This window comes from Mus pahari, chromosome 5 (assembly GCF_900095145.1).
Source record: "Mus pahari chromosome 5, PAHARI_EIJ_v1.1, whole genome shotgun sequence".
Taxonomy (NCBI): Eukaryota; Metazoa; Chordata; class Mammalia; order Rodentia; family Muridae; genus Mus; species Mus pahari.
The window spans coordinates 146,712,019-146,735,111 of NC_034594.1; the positions used below are offsets into that span (position 1 = coordinate 146,712,019).

Consider the following 23,093-nt stretch of genomic DNA (forward strand, 5'->3'; position numbering starts at 1 on the left):
AAGGGAAGGAAAGGAAAGGAAAGGGAAGGGAAGGGAAGGGAAGGAAAGGAAAGGAAAGGAAAGGAAAGGAAAGGAAAGGAAAGGAAAGGGAAGGGAAGGGAAGGAAAGGAAAGGAAAGGAAAGGAAAGGAAAGGAAAGGAAAGGAAAGGAAAGGAAAGGAAAGGAAAGGAAAGGAAAGGGAAGGGAAGGAAAGGAAAGGAAAGGAAAGGAAAGAAAAGAAAAGAAAAGAAAAGAAAAGAAAGGAAAGGAAAGGAAAGGAAGCCATGTCCCCTCTGAGTCCCTCAGTTCTCCAGTGTGGAGTCAGAAGAAAGGGAAACCTGGAACTTCTTCCTGATTTTTAATTCTCTCACCTTAGAAGATCTGTGACTGAGTAAAACACAGCCCAACACAGACACTTGTCTTTCATCTGTCACTGGTTTTCCTCCATACTTTTGCATCTGAAAACTTTCTTTCCTTTTCTTTGTAAAGTACCAGAGAGCCACAGTCCCCAAAACTGCTGAGTCACCTTGCCTGTGGAAGTCAGCAGCTGCCTCAACTGAATACGTCCCCTGGAGATAACGCAGATTGTCTACGCTTGGCGGGACTCTAAAACATTTTTTCCTCTGGGCTTTTGCCACATTCACATTTCTGACATTCCTATTTGAAGTGGACTGGACATTCAAAGAACTATTTTTCTCTCTTAGCTACATTTCATCTTGCAAAGCCTTAGACACTGAGCAGAGATGGAAACTCCAAAGGAAACTGTGAGTACAGACGAATTCTCATTCCTCATGATGTTAGGAAAAAGCTTGTCTCCTCTGAACCTTCCATTCCATCCCCACAGGGTCATTAAAAATTATACTTATTTGATTTTAAAGTAGCAAAAAGTTTTGATTTTAGTTCTTTTATGAAGGTTTTACTTCTAAAAATAACCTAGTACTTTACAACTATATAATACTAATACTAATACTACTAAAAATAATAAAATTAATAATTACTTACTAAAGTCAGATATACAGAAAACTATTAGATAATTTGAAACCAAATAATCTCACTAAAACATTGTGTTGTTGTGGAATGACATAATTTTGGAGTCATCTCAAGAATTACTGTCTATAAAAAAAACTACTTAAAAAAATAAAGTAACATCAAAATATAAGCAGAGTTGCATATTTTGGATAGAAGATGTAAGGAGAGCAATGCACTATAGAAATGTCTCTATGGAATTTTTTTCTGAATATTGTTTCACAAAAAATTTCTTTAAATTAAAGCATAATTTTGTGTTGACTAATAATAAATATTTTATATTCCAAAATCCAATTATTGAAACATGAATGATTTATACTTTGTGACAAGTGAGAAGACAGGTTAATTTTAGAATTTCTTTTAAGTAGCTTTTTTTTTTTTTTTTTAGTAAATCAAATTAGAATAGTATAAAATACATGATCTAGACTTTTAATTAAAAAAGAAAAGTACTCAGGTTTGTGTGTGTGATTCACTAAAGTAATTACAAACCATCCCGACTGTTACTTAAACTTACAAAATAACCAGCACTTATCAATGTTGTTTAGACTTTGAAGGATATAAAATACCATTTATTTATTGTGTATCCGACATTCTGTGCAATTGCTTCAGCAGTCCAAATTTGTTTTTTCTAGAGAATATTTTGAATGGTTAAGGATTATTAATCTAAAAATAGCTATTTATAGTTTAAAATTATACAGGTATATTACAACACCCACAAACCATATGAATTAAAGGCTTAATAATTTGTAAACATAGATTCAAGGTGGGTGAGTGCCTTGTGATATGCAAGAGGGTTCGCATTCTAAACATGAGAACTAGCAACAGTTACAGGCATGATTCATTTTTCTTTGTATAGTTTTAATTAACATAATATGTATTTTGGGACACAGAATAGTATTTCAAAACATGAAGAGACTTTTTCACTTATAGGCTGTCGAAAGCAGTGGACCAAAGGTCCTTGAAACAGCAGAAGAAATCCAGCACCGACGACAGGAGGTGTTAAACCAGTACCAGAGGTTCAAGGAGCGCGTTGCAGAGAGGGGGCAGAAGCTTGAGGACTCTTACCACTACCAAGTTTTCAGGAGAGATGCAGATGACCTGGAGAAGTGGATCATGGAAAAGCTTGAAATTGCAAAGGATAAGACATATGAACCCACAAATATACAGGTAACTCAGTGCCACAAATGTCCGCAGAACTCACCCTAAGCTCTCTAGAGATTGAAGGGGCCTCTTCTTTATGTTAACGTGGAGGGGTGGATACAAGCACTCCCTGATTCTGTGCACAGAACAAAGTCAAAATGATAGAATGGGAACTTTAAAAATTCAGTTAAGATAAACGCTGGCATTATTTCTTCTTTACAATATTAGAAAAGTGAGCTAGAAGAAAAAAAACTGACAATATATTAGTTGTTGATAATACAGAAACATACTGCATCATATTGAAGTTTCATTCAGAACTCACATTCTTATAATTAATACATAAATGTCACAGAAAGATTAGACTATATAATAGAGATGAAAGTCTTGCCTCTAAATGTTCTATGCCTCCCATTTCTTAACTTTCAGAGTCTTATCTGCAAATAAAACTCATTGGAGTCATTATTTTATGATAGCTTATTAGACAAAATAGTGTCTAAAAGTTCAAGAAACTTTGACATACCTTATGCTTTGTATATTGTGATATTAATGATAAAACAATTGATTTTAAAAAATAAACAGTAAAACTTATCAGCACTTCTAAAGCACTGTCTATTCTCTTCAGCTGGGGGTATTTTTCAAGCTTTTCTCAAAATTATTATTTATAGCTGTTGTTAAATTCAAATAAAAGGTTGTAGGGCAAGAACTTTGGTGGAAAGTTCTACATCTATTGGCATGTTGCATAGCAAGATCATAAGGAATGATCAGTGTTGAGCCAGAAAGAATGGAGCAAGATCTGGGTGATATATGATGTACGTGTCATAATTAACATAAGACAAGAGCCAGAGCTCTTTATGAACTTTAAACAAATAATTCCATTTTCCTCATTGTACTTCTTACAAGAGAACTCAGCATTAACCCTTTAAAGGACAGTGTGAATTACATGGTTTTATTCACAGAGGAGCCTGTGGAGCCTTAAGTAGAATATTATTTTATTGATAGTTTCCCAAAGGAAGAGCCAATAGAAAAGACTTATTTTATGACTTTTGACTCAAGAAGTCATGTTTAGTTGTTTTTCTTGAGTAACCACTTGCTTGTTTCAGGATATGATTGTTTCTGCTCTGGCCAAGGGAAATCCCTGCGTAAATGCAGAAGAGCGGGGAGTCTGCTTAGAATTGGGAGAAAGAACAAATACAGTGCCTGGTTTCCCCATAAGACTGCATTTCATTACTCATAAACTCGGATTCCTAATCTGCAGGGGAAATATCAGAAGCACGAATCCTTCGTATCAGAGGTGCAAGCCAAGTCAAGAGTGCTTCCTGAGCTGGAAGAAATCAGGGAAGCTCGATTTGCTGAAGATCATTTCGCCCATGAAGCCACCAAGGTAAATGGATGTTAGGATCTCAGTTCCAGTTACTGATTGTGTTATCAGGATTCTCAGGGATGATGCCACATTGTAGCTGCCTTACAACAAGGGCTGAAAGCCCTTGCTCTCTATTGAAATTGAGGCAGACAGAATGATGGCACACCCTTGTACTTCATGGTTGGAGGAGAAACATGGTATGGAAAGCACTGGGCAGTCCTTGCATGTGTTCTTATGTCATGATCAAACTATCTTCAGCCTATACCATGTTTCTCAAATGAAAATTTTCTAAAGAATCTCATATTAATTATTAATTCTGACTTCAAAGTGATATTTATCCATTTCAATCTTCTTTGAAATCTTTCCCTTTGCCAGTGAAGTTTTGGGGTTTGTTTTTTTCCCATAACACTCTCCATTTATGATAGCATACTTTCCCATATTGTTCTATCTACTTACAAAAAATAGAAAAAGAAAAACACTAAAATCTAACAACTTCAGAAAAATGCCCTTGGATGTCTAGACTTGAAGATCACAGTTATTTCAACAACCATTTACCATTGTGTACCCATTCTTAATGTCATAGCTACTATCTAATTCTTATATTCTCCCTGTTATATTAGTAAAATTTTCAGTGTATGTGGGCTTAAATTACAAAAACAATTTATATTACATATCTTACAATTGAGGCTTGTCTTTCAACATACAGCATTCAAGCACATGTTAATGGTAACAAAATATGATCAGGAAAGAGATTGCTTTAACTAGAAAAATAATCAAATTAGAAAAAAGATATTAACAAGAAATGCTTGTGTATTTTCACTTGTTTAATATTGAAAGATTTTTTTAAATTATAGTGCTACCTGTAAACTCTTATATTAATTAAGTTATTTGAAACTATATATGATAATGTATGCCCATAATCCCAAAGTGGAGAGATGGAGACAGAAGGGTACTAAATTCAAGTCTAATCTGGGCTACTTTCTCAGGGTTTTATGCCTATGAAGAGACACCATGCTCAAGGAAACTCTTTTAAAGGAAACATTTAATTGGGTCTGGTTTACAGTTCAGGGATTTACTCAGTCATAATAGCAGGAAGGATATATGTGCAGGCAGACATAGTACTGGAAGAGCCAAGAGTTCTACATCTTGATCCACATGCGGCACAAGACTGTGTGCCATACTGGGCATAGCTTGAGCACAGTAAACCTCAAAGCCTGTCCCCATGGTGACATACTTCAACAAGACTGCACCTATTCTAACAAGGCCACACCTCCTATCAGTGCCACTCCCTATGAGCCAAGCATTCAAACTCATGAGTCTACAGGGGACATTCCTATTCAAACCACCACAGCTGCATAGTTAAATGTTGTTTTCTAAAACTTATAATGTAAAACAAAATTGGAATATCTGGGAAGTATTTAAAACAACTACTACCAGCGGTGAGGCCCTGCTGGATACCATAGAAAGGTTCAGAGAAATGATAGCTAGGTGTGAAGATGCAAGATTTTTAAAGGCTTTATATTGTTCTTGTTTTTGTTTTTAGATATTTTCTTTATTTACATTTCAAATGCTTTCCCAAAAGTCCCCTATACCCTCCCCCTGCCCTGCTCCCCAACCCACCCACTCCTGCTTCCTGGTCCTGGCATTCCCCTGTACTAGGGCATATAATCTTCACAAGATCAAGGCCTCTCCTCCCAATGATGGTTGACTAGGCTGTCTTCTGCTACATATGCAGGTAGAGACATGAGCTCTGGGGTTACTGGTTAGTTCATTTTGTTGTTTCTCCTATAGGGTTGCAGACCCCTTCAGCTCCTTGGGCACTTTCTCTAGCTCTTCTACTGGGGGGCCCTGTGTTCTATCCAATAGATGACTATGAGCATCCACTTCTGTATTTGCCAGGCACTGTCATAGCCTCACAAGAGACAGCTATGTCAGGGTCCTGTCAGCAAAATCTTGCTGGCATTTGCAATAGTGTCTGGTTTTTAAAGTACTAACCAGTTTCACATGATTGGTGAAACATGAAATTCTGGTCTAATCTGACACTCAACTGTCTCTACATGTTGTCAAACTATGCAGCACCAAAATATTCTTAGAGTCTTAAAGGGTTTTCCAGTTACTCAGCAAAGTTGTTTGGGGGCACTTAGAGCATCCTCTGCCCATCATGTACCCATCGGGAATCTTTCTGTTCTTAAGATTCAGTCAAAATGAACACTCTCCCATGACAATTTCCCCCGATGTCTCCTTTTCTCCCCTTTTGCCATCAAATAACTTACATTTTTCAATTCTCTAAAATGTCAAGACATTTTTACAAAATTTTCTGTCATGGAAGATTACATTTGGTTTGGCTTAGTAACTATTTTCATAATTTTTTTTTCTCTCAGTAGAAACTTGTTGAGTAGTTAGTACAGGAATGAACGGAAGGACTGATTTTTATTAATTAAGTAAGTAATTTATTTTTCATTCTCACCACAGTTTCCCCTGCCTCCTCTCGTCTCAGTCCTTCCCTATACCTCCCCATGCCATCCACTCCTCCCTTTCTCTTCAGAAAGAGGGGGGCCTCTCATGAGTACCAACCAGCCATGGCATATCATGCTGGTAAGACTAGTCCCATGTTCTCATATTGAAGCTAGACAAGGCAACCCAGTAGGGTGAAAAAGTCCCCAAAGCAGGCAACTGGGTCAGAGACAGCCCCTGCTCCAGCTCTTAGGAGTCCCACATGAAGACCAAACTGAACAACTGTTATATATGTTCAGAGGAACTAGGTCAGTCCCAACCATGCTCACTGGTTGGCAGTTCAGTCTCTGTGGGACACTATGGGCTCAGGGTAGTCAATTCTGTCAGTGTTTTGTACATGTTTGTGATTCTATACCTACTTCGTGTTTCATCAATTGTTTTTAAATTATATTTTATTTATCATTGTATGTATGTATTTTGTGTGGTTTTGTGTACACGTATGGGTGCATGCATGTGTGCATACATACGTGTGTGTGTGTGTGTGCGCGTGCGTGTGCGTGCATGTGTGTGTGTGTGTGTGTGTGTGTGTGTGTATGTGTGCATGTTTATGATCTGTAGTATAGTGTGGTTACAGAGGTCAGAGGGTTCTCTCCTACCTCCATAGTTTTAAGGGATTAAATTCAGGTTGTCAGGTTTGGAAAGCAAATGCTTTTGTCCAATGAACTAGTTCCTAGCCCAACCATTTTGTTTCTTTCTCTTAAAGACCCATCTGAAACAACTTCGCCAGCTGTGGGATCTGCTCTTGGAGTTGACCCAAGAGAAAAGTGACGTGCTGCTGCGGGCACTGAATTTCTATCAATATTCTCAGGAGTGTGAAGACATTCTGGAGTGGGTCAAAGAGAAGGTACAGGCACACATACTTGTGGGTGTTCCTGATGGCTCTGTCCCAAGCGGGCTATACAAATTCTCTACAATCTACTCAGGTAGTCTTGAGTAGCTGAGAAATCCGTTCCTTGACTTCATTCTTTCAGGAAAAGATGAATTTTGGCAAAGATTTGAGAGTACTCTGAAGATTGTTTTAGAGAATAAGGCTAAATCTGTGGTTGTGGTCATGACAAAGACAAGACTAACACCAAACTTTAAATATGATCTAGGCTCAGTTCCCTCCTCTTCCCATGCTGTTTTTCTTTACACTGTGGGTCTTGTCTGAAATAACTTCCAACTCTTGTTTCTCAGTACATACAGCTAAGGCTTTTTAAATTTTCTCTAAATACTTCACATATAGTTCCACAGTCAGGGCTGATGTCAATACACACAAGAGCTCGGTGCAATACTTTTTAGAAATGCTTGATTCAAAAGGAGGCAGTCAGAGTAGGAGGAATTGATCTTCATCTTCTAAAACATAGAAGAAACATCCAGAGGCTCTCCCAGCAAGCCCCCTGATTTCACAGAAGAATTATCCCAAAAGACATCGATTCCCAGACCAAGCTGCCATCCCAAAACCCACTTCTTCTTCTTCTTGCTTTTCTCTCAAAGGGTCCCCTGAGTTATCCTGAGATTATAATGAGATCTTGGGGCTTTTGACTTGCAAAAATTAATATATTTTTACTGGTGATTCTATGAACTTGTCCACCATTACAGGAAGCTATAGTGACATTAGTGGAGCTGGGCGATGACTGGGAGCGAACTGAGATCCTGCATAAGAAGTTTGAAGAATTCCAGGAAGAACTGACTGCTCGGAAGGGAAAAGTGGACAGAGTGAACCAATATGCTCATGAGTGTGCCCAGGTGAGGGGGACACAAGGCTCTCTCTCTCTCTCTCTCTCTCTCTCTCTCTCTCTCTCTCTCTCTCTCTCTCGTGTGTGTGTGTGTGTGTGTATGTGTGTGTGTGTTTAAAAAGGCAGAGAAAATTAAATCCACAAGTAGCATAGACAATTTTTATACCATAAATTTTATTGATAGCGCTTTTTAAGCACTCCTCATGAAAGAAACAGGAATAAAGTTGCATGGAATTAATAATAATGTTTGACTATCAATATATACCTATGTGCATATATATATTATACACATGTATATATTATTATATAATATTTTATAAGAGAGTAAGAGAAAAATGGAGACACACTATAATTTACTTAAAGCAGTGCTTGCATAAGTTTTCAATGTCTGAGTTAACAAGGTTTTACTGGGACTAAATACCGTAACATGCAAGAGAAAATTGGAACAATTAATTGTGCATATGTGTATTTGCAGTCAGAATTATATAATATTCATGAATAGATGCATGTATATGTAATATAGCCTAGTATATATACATATACATATATATGTATATATATATATATATATATATATATATATATATATATATATATATATATATATATATATGAAATACATCCAGTCTAACAGGTGCCTTTATTGTGCATCCTATTTAGGTTTTATTGTGCTTTCAGCTCTGTAGTGAATTTGTTAACAGCCATGTTAGTAACAGCAAAGATTCAGGATAAGTGGAAACTAGAGAAAGACTAAAGATATCACTGTTTGCCAACATTTTCAATGCAGTTTGTTTAAGAGTTCCTACTTTTTTTTTGTCCATACCAAATTTTTATTGTACTAAAAGGCGCTCATCTATTTAAAACTTTCTAAAAAACAACTACCACAAAACTTAGAGTACGTATAGTTTTGCGCATGACTGATTCAGCCATGGAAATGCTTGGCTGGGCTGTTCTGATGTCACCTGGTTTTGTACATGGCTGCAGCTATTTGGTGGTTTAGTTTGGCTGAACGGACTAAGACAACTTCCCTCTTATTTGGAACCTTGTGAAGACAGGAAAGGCTTTATTTATGTCCTTGGCCATTGCTTGAGAAGCCATGCTTCATTGTCTGCCATGTGACAAAGTATGATGTATAAAGTTCAGTGCTAAGATGCCTTTTGGTATGACGCCATCTTCGTTGGTTTCCTTTCTTAGGAGAAACATCCTAAATTACCCGAGATAAAGGCAAAACAGGATGAAGTCAATGCTGCCTGGGATCGTCTCTGGAGCCTGGCTCTCCAGAGACGAGAAAGTCTGTCGAATGCAGCAGACCTCCAGCGATTTAAAAGGTATGGTGCTGAAATTATGGCACAGTGTGTAAAGGGCTGACCTAGCACACCAGAGGCCTGGGTTCTGATCCACATCACCATCTAAAGTAGGAAAGTAGAGGCAAAGAGACTATAATCCTAGCAATTCCAGAAGTAGAAGCTGGTGGGTGAGGATATAAAATGTGTGGACTTGGCCACTGTTCATAGGGTTCTCTCGATTAAAAAAAGAAAAAGAAAAAAAGAATAAACTCATGTATAGCACTGCTGAATTGGCTCTAAAGAAGCAAAGGGAGTGTAAGGATCACGTGAGTCTGAGGGGAAGAGTGGCCTTCATGAATAACTTCTCACATGGCAGACACAAGAAATGTCTCTGCGAGCTCAAAAGTCAAGGACCACTAGAACATCTCAGCGGAAAAAAAATCTGACCAACAAGAATGTTCTCAGTTAATCTGTGCTAGTTTGTTGAAAGGGGAGTAGTTGCTACTTGAGGGAACTAAGCTGGTCCTATTGTGAGGGTTGTGGGTCTGTTGACTCTGCAATGCCTGCCATCTTGGTTTGTTGATGCTCATGACATTGTCTACTAGGGATGTCAATGAAGCTATCCAGTGGATGGAGGAGAAGGAGCCTCAACTCACTTCTGAGGACTATGGCAAAGATCTTGTTAGTTCTGAGGCACTCTTTCACAACCACAAGAGGCTCGAGAGGAATCTCGCTGTCATGGATGACAAGGTAAGTTTCTGCTGGAGAAATAATTAGCCCTAGGCATATAAAAGGTATGTACGCATCCTCCTGCCTAGCACATCTTCAAGAAGATGCAGTGAATTCAAAGGATGGTTTCTTCTGTGCCACTGTAATACTACTACTTGTTCTAATTCACTGATGCTGCACAGTTCTTATAACTCAAGTTATATATAAAATGTGAATGGTTTGTATGCTACTTTGCAACTACAAAAAATTACTTCCACGGATGATTCAATCTCTCTCAGTAAAACACCTTGGAACAAGAGTTTTCCCTCTGAGCACATTTTGTTGTTGTTGTTGTTGTGGTTGTGGTTGTGGTTGTTGCAGTTGAATCCTGTTTTTTACCCTTCACACCAAAATCAGGGAAGATTTTTTTCTTTCATAATAAACTGAGTGACTTTATAATGTAAACATATCTTTTAGGTCCCTCCTAAAAGCTAAAAAGCTCTGGTTTTTATGTATAGAGAGATAGACGTAGACACCCTAACCCCCAGAGCAATTCCATATTCTTGGACAATTCCCAAGTTTTATTTCTTCTACTGTTACTGACATTTTTTGCCGCAACACCCAGCAGAAACTCTTTAAGGGTAGACATGCTGGTTTTGTCTAACAATTTTATAGATATAAGTTCACAATTTGTTGGCCTCATGAATGGTAGAAGAGCATCATGATAATGAAAAATTGTGGTGGAGGATAGCTAGTCACTTTGTGGCTGACAAGGAAGTAGAGAGAATAATACAAGAAAGGTATAGAGTAAAATAGAATTCCAAAAAGTATGTCCCCATTGACCTGCTTCCTGCAACTAAACCTCTTACCTGCTACCCACCCCCCAATATCAGATTATGAATCCATCAAGAGATTAATTTACTGATTAGTTAGAGCTCTAATTGTCTCTAGTAAGAGTCTTTTTCCACTGATACAGTTCACACTGTATCCCGCTGTGATAACAAGGGGTTGTTTTGAAGTCAGGAATTATTAGAGTCAATAATTCTACCATCTGGAGATAGAAGATAGTGCTCACCTTGTTATAATGATACCCATAGATACCCGAAGAGGTGCTTTATTAAGCTATGAATTTACTAACCCAACCGTTTTTGTAATCAAGACATACTTCAGTTCACAACTTTACCAATAATTAAGGTGGATAGTTGTATGATTCTAATGAGGGGGCAGAATAGAAAAGATCACACCTGCCTGTTTTGAATAAAGCCCTGTCCCTGTGACTGTTTCCACCATTCCACTTTCATTCTTCTTCATTGACTGATTTGTTCTTGGTCATTCTCCCTCTAATAATACATGTTAAAATTATAGGATTTGATGTGTTATAATAAAAAACTTTCATCATTCTCCCTCTAATAATACATGTTAAAATTATAGGATTTGATATGTTATAATAAAAATCTTTCAACAGTACTTGAGTATGTATGGGAATAATGAAAGAAAGGATGGTGGCTGTGGAGAGTCACCCATGTCTACGCTTTACAGTATCATCTCTGGCATGAAGGTCTAAAGGAGTATTGTGGTTTTCTTGTTAGGGAAAATGTGTCCTTTCATATGACTATAGAGATTTAGAGAGATGGTGCAGGATAAACTGTTTCAAATCTTGTTTCAGACAAGAGCTAACTGACTAAGCTAAACAGTACTTCTCTCTGTCATTCATATAAGACAGGAATAAGACCCATTTATTCTTAAAAAAAGGAAAAGAGAACTTTCTCATATTATGGTTAAATGAACAACATAAAATAAAAAAATGCTTATAAAATACTAAACGTAGTCATAGATAATAAGGATTTTAAGATTGTCACTAACACAGAATATTTTGTCTTAGTCAAGTGTGCTAATATAAATATACTTATTAATTATTACTACCCATATATTTTTATTGCAATCTCTCCCATAAATCTGCCATGAGTCAGAATGCTTGAATTTTTAGTAGGTTTCTTTCTTATTCCAAAGGTGAAGGAGTTATGTGCCAAAGCAGACAAGCTGATGATTTCCCATCCTGCAGATGCACCTCAGATCCAACAGATGAAAGTGGATCTAGTCTCCAACTGGGAACGCATCCGTGCCTTGGCCACTAACAGATATGCAAAGCTGAAGGCTTCTTATGGGTCAGGACATGTGTATATTGTTCTATCTATTTCAAGGGTCCACAAAGCAGAATAAAAATTGAAAGAATGCAGCTCTCCTGTGTGGCAAATGAAATTTTAATTTGCCAAATGAAGTTCTTTTGCAGACTGGTATAATACTCTGTGTCTCATACACACACACACCTCAGCCACACCCCTTTATCTTACCTGTCTAGTTAGTTGTTAAATATTATAGTGTAGCCTATAAAATTGGAAAGTTCTTGACTCCAGCAAAAGTTGTAAATAAAGTTCAAGCAAAAGAGAGTCAAAATAGGCCCAGAATTCTGTCTTCTTAAAAGTTATACAAAATCTGTGATAACAAGGAATTGTTTTGGAGTCAGCAATTCTTAGAGTCAGTAATCGTATCATCCAGAGATAGACGATAGTACTCACCTTGCTATTATGATTTACAACCAAATGATGAATATTTAGCTTCTCGAGTAGATTAGCAGCCTTCTTGAACAGTAGAGTAAATATTAGCCAAGATATTTAGGGAAATGTCAACACTACCTCTACTCTGATAGTTGCATGGCATGTATCTATTTTCGGACTGCATCATGAGACTTTACTCTGAGATAGGTGTGACCTTAAGGGAATAGAAATATAAAACACACACAAACATGCACACACACACACACACACACACACACACACACACACTGATAGACCTACCCTAGGACATATAACTCTGTTTACAAAGGCTTTATAACCTATTCCTCTGAAGAGGAAGTGAAGTGAAGGAATTAGGACAAGTTAAACCTTGCATTCCATAGCTTATCCCACTCTTAACCCTTTGTTCATAGTCCTTTCAAAGGAGGTATCTCATTCCTGTCTTTTATCTTATTTGTCCCACAGGTACCATCGGTTCTTATCTGACTATGATGAGCTCTCAGGCTGGATGAAGGAAAAGACTGCTCTAATCAATGCTGATGAGCTGCCAACAGATGTGGCCAGTGGGGAAGCCCTGCTAGCCAGGCACCAGCAGCATAAGGTGAGGAGCAAAGGCTTCCCTAGCAGAATAAAGAAGGGAAGAAGGTCCTTCATTGGGAACCCTGTGCTCTGTCCAATAGATGGCTGTGAGCATCCATGTCTGTATTGATCAGGCACCGGCAGAGCCTCTCAGGAGATGGCTTTATCAGGCTCCTATCAGCAAAACCTTGTTGGAATCTGCAATACTGTCTTGGTTTGGTGGTTGTTTATGGGATGGATTCCCAGGGGGATATCTTGGGTATTCTGAGCTTCTGGGCTAAGTACCAAAGGAGCTGGAGGGGTTTGCATACCCATAGGTGGAATAACAATATGAACTAACCAGTACCTTCAGAGCTTCCCTGGGACTAAACCACCAATCAAAGAAAACACATGGTGGGACTCATGGCTCCTGGGGCATATATAGCAGAGGATGGCCTAGTCAGTCTTCAATGGGAGGAGAGGGCCTTGGTCCTGTGAAGGTTTCTATGCCCCAGAATAGGGGTATGCCAGGGCCAGGAAACAGCAGTGGGTAAGTTGGGGAGCAGGGGGAGGAGGAAAGTTATAGGGGATTTTCAGAGGGGAATCTAGGAAAGGGAATAACATTTGAAATGTAAATAAAGAAAATATCCAATAAAAAAATTAAAAATATAAAAAAGAAAATACCTAATAAAAAAAAGTCAATGAAAAAAAACCACTCTTCTAATGTTTTCACTGAGGAGATTGTAGTGATCATGGAAACATTGCAATTCATAATTTTTAAGGTTTTGATATACTCAAAATCAATCACATGACATTTCTGATTTAAATAGCATTCATGTAGTTCTATGATTTTGGCATTAGATCTCACTGAATCAAAATAATTAGACCATGATCTTATTAATCTGTTTAAATAAATTATGCCTGAAATACAAAATATAATGAATAAAATTAAATAGATTAATGGTTTCATATTAATAGGTTAGAGGGCAAGGTTTAATTTTTAGACAATTTACTATGTTGAATTAATATTTCTATATAGTACAAGAATAGAAAAGGTAATTAAAAATGAATTATAGAAATGTAAAGTGACTCTTCAAGTGTGGGAAAATTTGAAAGATTTAAAAAGAAAATGATCCAGCATTAATTTTCCAATTTAAGCTTCTGTAAATTATAATGATAAATATACTATTCTTATGTGATAGTATGATCTAGGGTCGAAGGTGAAAATAACAATTCTTCTTTAAGAAAAAATAAAAAATAAAAATAATTTATAAATTGACTGAAACCAAAAAAGAGGAAAGAAGGGATTTTGTTCAATGTTGACCAATCGAGGAGGGTTCTTGCTCCATTTGAAACATTCTGTTTTGTGATCACAGCATGAAATTGACTCTTATGATGATCGCTTTCAATCTGCTGATGCAACTGGTCAAGAACTCCTGGATGGCAATCACGAAGCTTCTGAGGAAATTCGAGAGAAGGTATGCTGCTTTCACACAACATGTGAACTTTCAATAAGATATCCAGCTCTCATCCATCTTGTGCTCATGCAGCAATCTTTCTTTGGAAGGGGGTCAGAAGACATCTAAACATGTTAATGGTGTGTCTGACATCCATCTTCTCTTTATTGCATATAGGTATATAGATATAGATACATATGTATATATCTATATATACATATATAAATAAATATAGATACATATGTATATATCTATATATACATATGTATCTATATTTATTTATCGGAATATATATAGATATAAATACATATGTAGATCAAGATATATAGATATATATCGGTTATACTAAGTCACTTGAAATCTTCCCAAGATGAGCAATTGTTCTGCATTGGGCCTTGCTTCATCAATTCTCTGACTCCCGTCTAATGTGAAACCTTTATACAGTCTTGCCTCATTACTTTATTTTATCACATCCTCATACTCACCTCTGTATGACAAATTCGGTGATACATGTGCTCTGATAAGCTTTGGGTCCCATACAGTGCCTAGTCCAGTGAGATGCATCTGTATCATTTCTGCTCTCTCCTATACAGCCTCACATGAAGCTGACTTATTTCACCACTGATGAGGAAATCACCAAATGCCAGCCCATTTTTAGGCACTAGATTTTTCTCCAAATTGCAACATATAACCTAAATGCTCATGCCCTGGCAATATTATTGACTTATGATCTGATGTTATTCTTCATCCCTGATGCTCTTCACTAGCTCTGTACATTTCTTGGTGCTTATAATTCCTGCATTTCATTCCCTGGCTCTTCCAGTCTGAAATTAATCTCTTCTTTTCTAATACATACAAAACATGCTATGTCTCTTTTTGGCATTTATCCTATTTTTCCTATACTGTACTTATTTGCTTGAATTTTGAGACCTTCAGAGAATAAATAGCTCATTTCTTGTTCACATTTGATCTCTCAAATGGCATTTCATTTATTAGCTGCTAGATAAATGTAAGATAAAATTTATTAATTAATTTTTTTCTGATACAATGTCCCTTCCTTTCCTAAGATGACAATACTTGCCAATGACTGGGCTGCCCTGCTGGAACTGTGGGACAAGTGTCAGCACCAGTACCGCCAGTGTCTGGATTTCCACCTCTTCTACCGAGACAGTGAACAAGTGGATAGTTGGATGAGCAGACAAGAGGTACCAGGAGTCTCGAGGCCAGTCTTCAGATATTAATTCTTCACTATGTTGACTACTATCAGTAGCCTCGACACCATTTCTTTAGGTGAAGCTCGTATCAGAAGTTGGAGGATAATCCATGGCAAATAGGAAAGATGAGCTTGCTAAAATCTCTTCTGTGTAAAGGCATATAAAAATGTTTAAGTACAAGATGGGCATGGCAGACACACCTGCGATTTCAATATGCAGGGTGTTGCATGTGCATAAGGCTCAGAAGTTTGAAACCATCTGGTCTACCTAGTGACACTATCTCCAAAACTATGTTTATGTGTGTGGCACAGAGGTTTTGACTACAGTTAAAGAATAATCAAACAGGTATCAAATTGGTGAGAGCTCAGGAAGAAAAAAAGAAAAGTCAGGGTTAATGAAAGATTTCTAAGGATAATGTAGTCCTCTTGAGGTAGTTTTGAGAACTCTGAGTGGTAATTAGTTGAGAGAATTTTATGTAGATAGACCTAGAGATAAAAGTAAGGAAGTTGTATGCAGGCGTTAAAGGCTGGGGTCTAAGCTCATGGTATTTGAAATTAATTTCTACATAAAATCTTTATTGATGCAAATGCTCACCTTGCTCTTCATTTCCTAGGCTCCTTCTTTTGTTCTTGTCTCAGAGATGTTCCAAGAGGAAAGTGTCTTCCCAATGAGGAAACCTGGGATGTGCCTTTTTCTCTTCTGCAGGCTTTCCTGGAAAATGAAGACCTGGGAAACTCAGTGGGCAGCGTGGAAGCCCTCCTTCAGAAGCATGACGACTTTGAAGAAGCATTCACTGCCCAGGAAGAAAAGATCATAGTGAGTAATGACTCTGGTTGGACATTTATGTCCTAATTGTATGCACTGTTTCCATACCTACCGCTAAAGTGAATCACCCTGTGACTACAGGACCTAACATGAGGACAGTTCCTTGTAAATTGCCACTGCTTCGTTTGTTGTTGACAACGTTTAGCTACATGTCTTAAAACATTGTGCTTTGATTCTGTAACCATATAGAATATTTATATAGTGTGAAAGTGAAAACTTTATCAAGATTCATCCTTTGGAGAAAAAGAGGGAAAATATTCATAGCAATAAAAATATATTTTTTAATAATAAACTCCTGGTCTAGAAAATATATTTAGGAAGGTGGCAGGACATAATTTTTTTAACTAAGTACATACTTTATATTATGTATTTTAAATTATAAATAAAATCCTATATTTAATAAAGAATCATCATGTAAATATTTGAAATTTATTTCTTCTTTTCAGTAATACTTTAATGCATATTCCCCTCTAAAAATTTACATGTCTAATCATACTTATTTTTATGAAGGATCATTTCATTTATAATATATCTGCATTTTAATTTTTCTATCTAATGCAATTATAGAGCTTTACTTTGAAATTTAAGTTATAATATACTATAAAATTTATAACCATATGAGGACTCTAAGAAAATGATACATCAGGGATGCAATTCACTGTCTGTCTTTGGTTGTCTCCTAGGGCAGTAAACACAGACACATGCAAACACACACACAGACATATACACACTCACTCACACACACACACGTACATATATATCATCACCAACACTAGGGTATAAAACAATATAGTTGATTCCAAAAGTCGCCTATTAATTAATATCATACATAAGGTGACACCTTATTAATTCATATACTTGTGTTAGATTCATACTGGTAAAAAGCTGAAATTAGAGTAACTCATTTTATTTTTTTACATATTTTGTATAATTTACCTATCCCAACTAATAAATCTATTGAGATATTTAGCAATTTTGAGGGACTGATGAGTGAATGTGGCTAAAAATTCACTTGTATATCACACTCAGTGTATCTGGAGACAGAGATGTAGCTGCAGGTAGATGAGATGGACCTTGGCTTTAATCCTTGATAGCATTTCTCCTCCATTTACTCATAGTGACATCTGAATTCTTGTGCTGTGACCTAGATTGAAAAAAATTATAGTGCAGAAAAGGCAAGCATGTAGCCAAGAGTATATACTTTAAAGTTGAGGTATTTCCGAGCCCATAAGTAGGATCTAGGCCTTCTAACCTTCAAACTGTTGAACTTGTACATTGATATTGTTTGTTGTAAAAAGATATTCAAACTGGGGCCACTCATTCACCTGTTGCTGAGGAAAAGTCACTGTAATTTTTTTTCAGACCTTGGATGAGACTGCAACCAAGCTTATTGACAATGACCACTATGACTCTGAGAACATCGCTGCTATCCGTGATGGGGTATGCCAAGGGTCAGAGCCTCTCTCTACCTGTCCGCCCTCCTCTGTTGCTGTGATAAAACACTGATGAGAAGCAACTTGGGGGAGGAAAGGGGTTACTTAGCTTTCGGGTTTACAATCTATTATAAAGGAAAGCCAAGTCAGGAACCTGGTGTCAGGAACTGAAGTAGGGACCATAGAGGAATCCTGCCTACTAATCTGATCCTCATGGCTTGCACCATACAGTGCTCCGTATTCCATCAGTCATTAATCAAGAAAATGTTCCCACAAACATCCCCACAGGTCAATCTTATGGAAGCAGTTCTTGAATTGAAGTTTGATCCTCCCAGATGACTCTAGTATTTACAAGTCAAGTCATGGCCTGTGCACCAGTATCAGGAAAAGCACTGGAGAAAGACAGCCAGGGTGGGCAGTGATCTCAACTGTCTATATTTGCTTTCATTGGCCATGAGTTTATTTACAGTTTAATGGGTGTGTGTGTGTGTGTGTGTGTGTGTGTGTGTGTGTGTGTGTGTGTGTGTGTGTGTGTTTATGTGTGCTTTACAGCTTTTGGCCAGATGTGATGCCCTGCGTGAAAGGGCTGCCACTAGAAGAAAATTGTTGGTAGATTCACAACTACTCCAACAACTGTATCAAGACTCAGATGACCTAAAAACCTGGATCAATAAGAAGAAAAAGCTGGCTGATGATGAAGATTACAAGGTATGGGACTTGGTTCAACCTGTTAATACTCATTGGCAGTTGGCTTTCCAGTGCCCAATTCTTCGTCCCCACTTAGTTGAACTACTTTGTACTGTCCTAAACAGAATGGGGAAACAGAGATCTCTGTTTATTTGATTATTTTTGACCTTCTCGTACTCCTTCTGCTTCTCTACACACCTCTTTAATTTGTCTTACCTTAGGACATACATTTTATGTTCTCCTACCATGCCTCAAGCACAAAATCCCCCTACCTCAGCTTCCTGAGTAGCTGGAATTAAAGGTGTGTGCCAACACCATACCTTGTTCTCCTCTATGCCTTTGTAATTGGTAAGATTCTGTATGATTCAAATGGTACATTCAAAATTTTAGAGCTTAAGTAAGCTTAAAAGTAACTTAATCATTTGGATTATGAAGACTTATTACCTCAGCCTTATGGACTGAAGGAACCAAGTCTGTTTTATGAATGAAGAGCTAGCTTCTGAATTGGAATGTGTACAGAGTTACTGAATTGTTTAGATCATGTTACCAACACAGGTTAAAAGCACATCAAGTGTAAAGTGCAAGCCTGGGCTAGAATCTTTGCCCTACCCCTTTTTAGTTTCTAAATGTGAAAGTTGCTGGGGGTCACTAACTTCTCTTTCTAACAATGTACCAATGAATACTTTGTGCATATACTAATAATAGTGTATGCACATACATATATACAGTTTTGAACTATTCACATTACCAGTCAAAGCTCAAATTAGTCTTTCAATTTATAAGCTAATACTCAAAGTATCTCCTCTTATATATATGCTTTATCCATAAATGAACACTTCTGACAGTTTTGTTCCCACATTTGGGAGTTATGAATACTTTACATTATGTTTCACTCTACAGAGGTATAGAACACACATTTGCATTTTTATAGGAATAACAGTTTTAGTGTATCCAGAATAAAAAGAACTCTAAATTGCAAATGGGTGGGTTGTGTATGTGTTGAGAAAGAAACGGAAAATAGGGGCTGGATAGATGGCTTCATGGTTAAGAGCACTAGCTGTTCTTCCAAAATCCTGAGTTCAGTTCCCAGCAACCATATGGTGGGGTGGCTCATCTGTAATGGGATCCGATACCCTCTTCTGGTGTGTCTGAACAGAGCAACAGTGTACTCATATACTTAAAATAAATAAATCTTTAAAAAAAACGAAACGGAAAATAACTTTTGTGTCTCATAGCAGCCCTGACAGATGTTTCATGCTTTAATGGGGGTTATTTTCAAATAATCTTCTTAAACTCATGCTGGAGGACTTAGCCATTATGCCCTAAATATAACAGAAATTGCCACATGAATTTCCCAACCAATGGGAAAGAATCTCATTTTAATATTCTCTTCATTGTGTTTATTTTCTTTTGAGACTTTCTTACATGGGTACTGCAGGTGCCCACTCTAATGCAACTCATGGCAAGCAGTCACATCTGCCATGAGATCGTGACTGCATTGGCTGTGTCAAGTCCAGTATTTCATATCCAATCTTCCTATCATTTGGGTTTTACAATCTTTCTACTCTCCCTTCTGTGATTGTCCCTGCTCCTTATATGCTGTTCAGCACTACATTTTTTTATCTTTTTTTTCTTGTCTCCTTCAGCAGCCATGCATCTCTGCATTCACGATCATTCATTGCCAAGATATGCTTCTCTGATTAAATTTGGGAGTAACATTTGTCTCTGGGAATAAACATAAATATTAATAAGGTAGCTTGACACCATGAACATTTTTTATAAGAGTAGTACATTTACCACTAAGAACTGAGACCTCCAACAACCACAGACTTTTGACTAGCTTTACAATACCAAATGTGAGCTTCCTCTCAGAGAACAAGCTCAAATCTAAGCAGAGAGTGGTTGGTTGTTTATTCCAATGGCAGTCCAACCACTATTTCAGCAGAAGGTACATTTTATCTTGCAGTATATTTTTAGCGATAGTTGAATTCATAGATGGGTAGGATTCTTGAATGCTTCCTCCCTGCTAGCCTGATGTTACCTTCTAGGACTATAAAAGATAGCCAGCCTGGGAAGATGCTTTCAGCTCAGTTCCAGTTTGATTTTTCTATATAGATTCTCATCATTTGGTCCTGGTCGCCCTCGAAATGTCTGCCCTTCCTTCTTCAAACAATAATTTACTTGATTTTTTTCATCCTCTCTCAGGATGTACAGAACTTGAAGAGCCGGGTTCAGAAGCAGCAGGACTTTGAAGAGGAACTGGCAGTAAATGAGATTATGCTCAATAACTTGGAGAAAACTGGCCAAGAGATGATTGACAATGATCACTACGCCTCCGAGGCTGTGGCTGCTCGCCTGAATGAGGTTGCCAACCTCTGGAAGGAGTTGATGGAGGCAACAGCACAGAAAGGTAAAGTAGAGGTTTTTATTTACAACTTCATAAATCTACTTTTTCTGTCTCCATCATGTTATTTGGTGAACTGTTTGCAATGTGACCCTATATGTTTGCCTCCCTGTGTCATCAGATCATCAACATTTAAAATCCAGTCTAAATATAACACATTATGTATTTAAGCCTTTAAATAATTTCTTTATTTACATTGGGTTTTTCATTGAAACTTATTTTTTTTCTTCAATTTTCTCCTAGATATATCTTTTTTAAAATACATATTGAAATATTGAAGGCCACAAATTCAATATTGTCTTTGTACCCAAACCTAATATACTTGAGTTACTTTTTTCACATATTTTGGCTAAATTAACTAGATATATAAATGGGTTATAATGTTAAGCATTAAAATTGGCAGTAAGAGTTTATAAATGATGACTGGAAAGATGACACAGTGTTAAAAAGCACTGACTGCTCTTCCAGATGTCCAAAATTCAACTCCTAGCAAGCACATTGTGGCTCACAACCCATCTGTAACGGAATCCAGTGCTGTCTTCTGGTGTGTCTGAAGATAGCTACAGTGTACTCACATAAATAAAATAAATAAATCATTTTTTAAAAAGGAGTTTAGTAATGAAAAGACGGTTGGTATCACACAAGATGGTCCTATGATTTTTGTTCTTATAAGGTTTGATAAGGTGCTGTTTTTTCCTATCTAGAAAGTGATCAGAATATGTTGTAAGTTTTCAAATATATATGCCTGCACTTATGTTTTATCTTGTCTCTTACATTTAGAAATTAATCACTAGTCAGTAATTATTACAAATGATATTTTCTGTTTTGATATCTACTCTGTTATGATCCTCAACTATAGATGTTATTTTGACCTGAGTATAAAAAGCAGATGTCACATTGAGTTTTTTTAGATATCACCCTGATTTAGGGCTTAGAGGAAAAATATAGTCTTACTTTAACAGTAAGATGTCACAGCTATTTTTCATAGCAGGAGACATAGTAATTATTTTAAAGAATAATAATGCAAATAGTTACAAAGTTATAGAATAAAGAGTTAGCCAACTATAATAGGAATTTTCAAGGCAATTCTAAGATAATGAGTCATGGCTTACGATTACAGATGGCTACTGGTAGTTAAGCTGACTATACCTGAAGCCACCTAAGAATTTCACACTTTCCTAGCTCCTAAGTTTAGCAAATGTGACATTTGTATTTGAATCTCACTCAAAGTAGAGGCTGAAGAATACATACCAAATGACATTGAAAATATCCGAGTTGACAACTAACAAGGAAAATACATTTCACCAGAAAATGCAACTTAGTGTTTGTTTTGGTAACATCTCTGTATTTAAAACCAAATGCTACCAGAATTCTGCTAACTTAAGATGACTTCTTCTATAATGATTCCCTTGGTTTTCTCTTAGGAATATCAAAACATATTCCTCCTTAAGTTGAGAGACAGGATATTACAGTGTGCAGAGAACCACCATAACTAACTCTCAATGTCTTCTATCCAATATTCCACTCTCCCCAACCCCAGGGACTCAGCTGTATGAAGCTAACCAGCTGCTACAGTTTGAGAACAATGCAGAAGACCTGAAGCGCTGGTTAGAAGAGGTGAAGTGGCAGGTTACCTCTGAGGATTATGGGAAAGGTCTGGCTGATGTGCAGAATCTACTAAGAAAACATGGCCTTCTAGAGTCAGATGTGACTGCTCGTCAGGTTTGTTTTCAACAACATTTTGCTAATTTTACGAAACTAGACATAACACTGTGTGTACTCGGAATCTGTCATTAGTAGTATTCCTCTTAAGTGATGAGGACACCAAAGGAAAATTCAGTCGGCGAACTGCCTCTTCCCAATATTTTCCAAGTCCTCTCATTCTCCGGAGCACATTTATGTGGAAACTGATGACTAATGGAAGAACTGGTTGACTCTTCTGAGTATCACGCCCTTCTCTGAGTCTGAAATCCTAGGCCTTTCTAGACAGCCTTACCACGTACTCCTTATCTATCATTTGTAAGTACTTCACGTTAGTTTGTCTCAACACTATCATCTATAACATAAGAGCTTCCTGTTCTGGTATTTGCATACATGTTATCTTATCAACCCTTTTAAAATGTTAAAATTCATAAAGATAAAGTGACTTTATATTATATTTAAAATACATGTTTATAAAAAAATCACAAAGAAAAATAAAAATAACAGAGC

The 23,093-nt window shown here is 37.1% G+C and overlaps 1 protein-coding gene across 1 annotated transcript in view; it reads left to right on the forward strand.

Annotated features, from left to right (window-relative positions):
- Positions 1-562: 562 nt before the first annotated feature.
- The window catches only part of Spta1 (spectrin alpha, erythrocytic 1), a 68,553-nt gene continuing 46,022 nt past the window's right edge, over positions 563-23,093 (forward strand). Inside the window, exons 1-16 of the mRNA XM_021197549.2 lie at positions 563-743; positions 1,936-2,172; positions 3,401-3,526; positions 6,723-6,863; positions 7,601-7,747; positions 8,932-9,065; positions 9,629-9,773; positions 11,742-11,896; positions 12,770-12,905; positions 14,239-14,340; positions 15,387-15,524; positions 16,239-16,349; positions 17,721-17,798; positions 18,344-18,499; positions 20,684-20,888; positions 22,423-22,604. Of these exons, the coding sequence (XP_021053208.1) occupies positions 723-743; positions 1,936-2,172; positions 3,401-3,526; positions 6,723-6,863; positions 7,601-7,747; positions 8,932-9,065; positions 9,629-9,773; positions 11,742-11,896; positions 12,770-12,905; positions 14,239-14,340; positions 15,387-15,524; positions 16,239-16,349; positions 17,721-17,798; positions 18,344-18,499; positions 20,684-20,888; positions 22,423-22,604 (2,214 nt within the window). The 5' untranslated portion in view covers positions 563-722. The remainder of the gene's footprint in view (positions 744-1,935; positions 2,173-3,400; positions 3,527-6,722; positions 6,864-7,600; positions 7,748-8,931; positions 9,066-9,628; positions 9,774-11,741; positions 11,897-12,769; positions 12,906-14,238; positions 14,341-15,386; positions 15,525-16,238; positions 16,350-17,720; positions 17,799-18,343; positions 18,500-20,683; positions 20,889-22,422; positions 22,605-23,093) is intronic.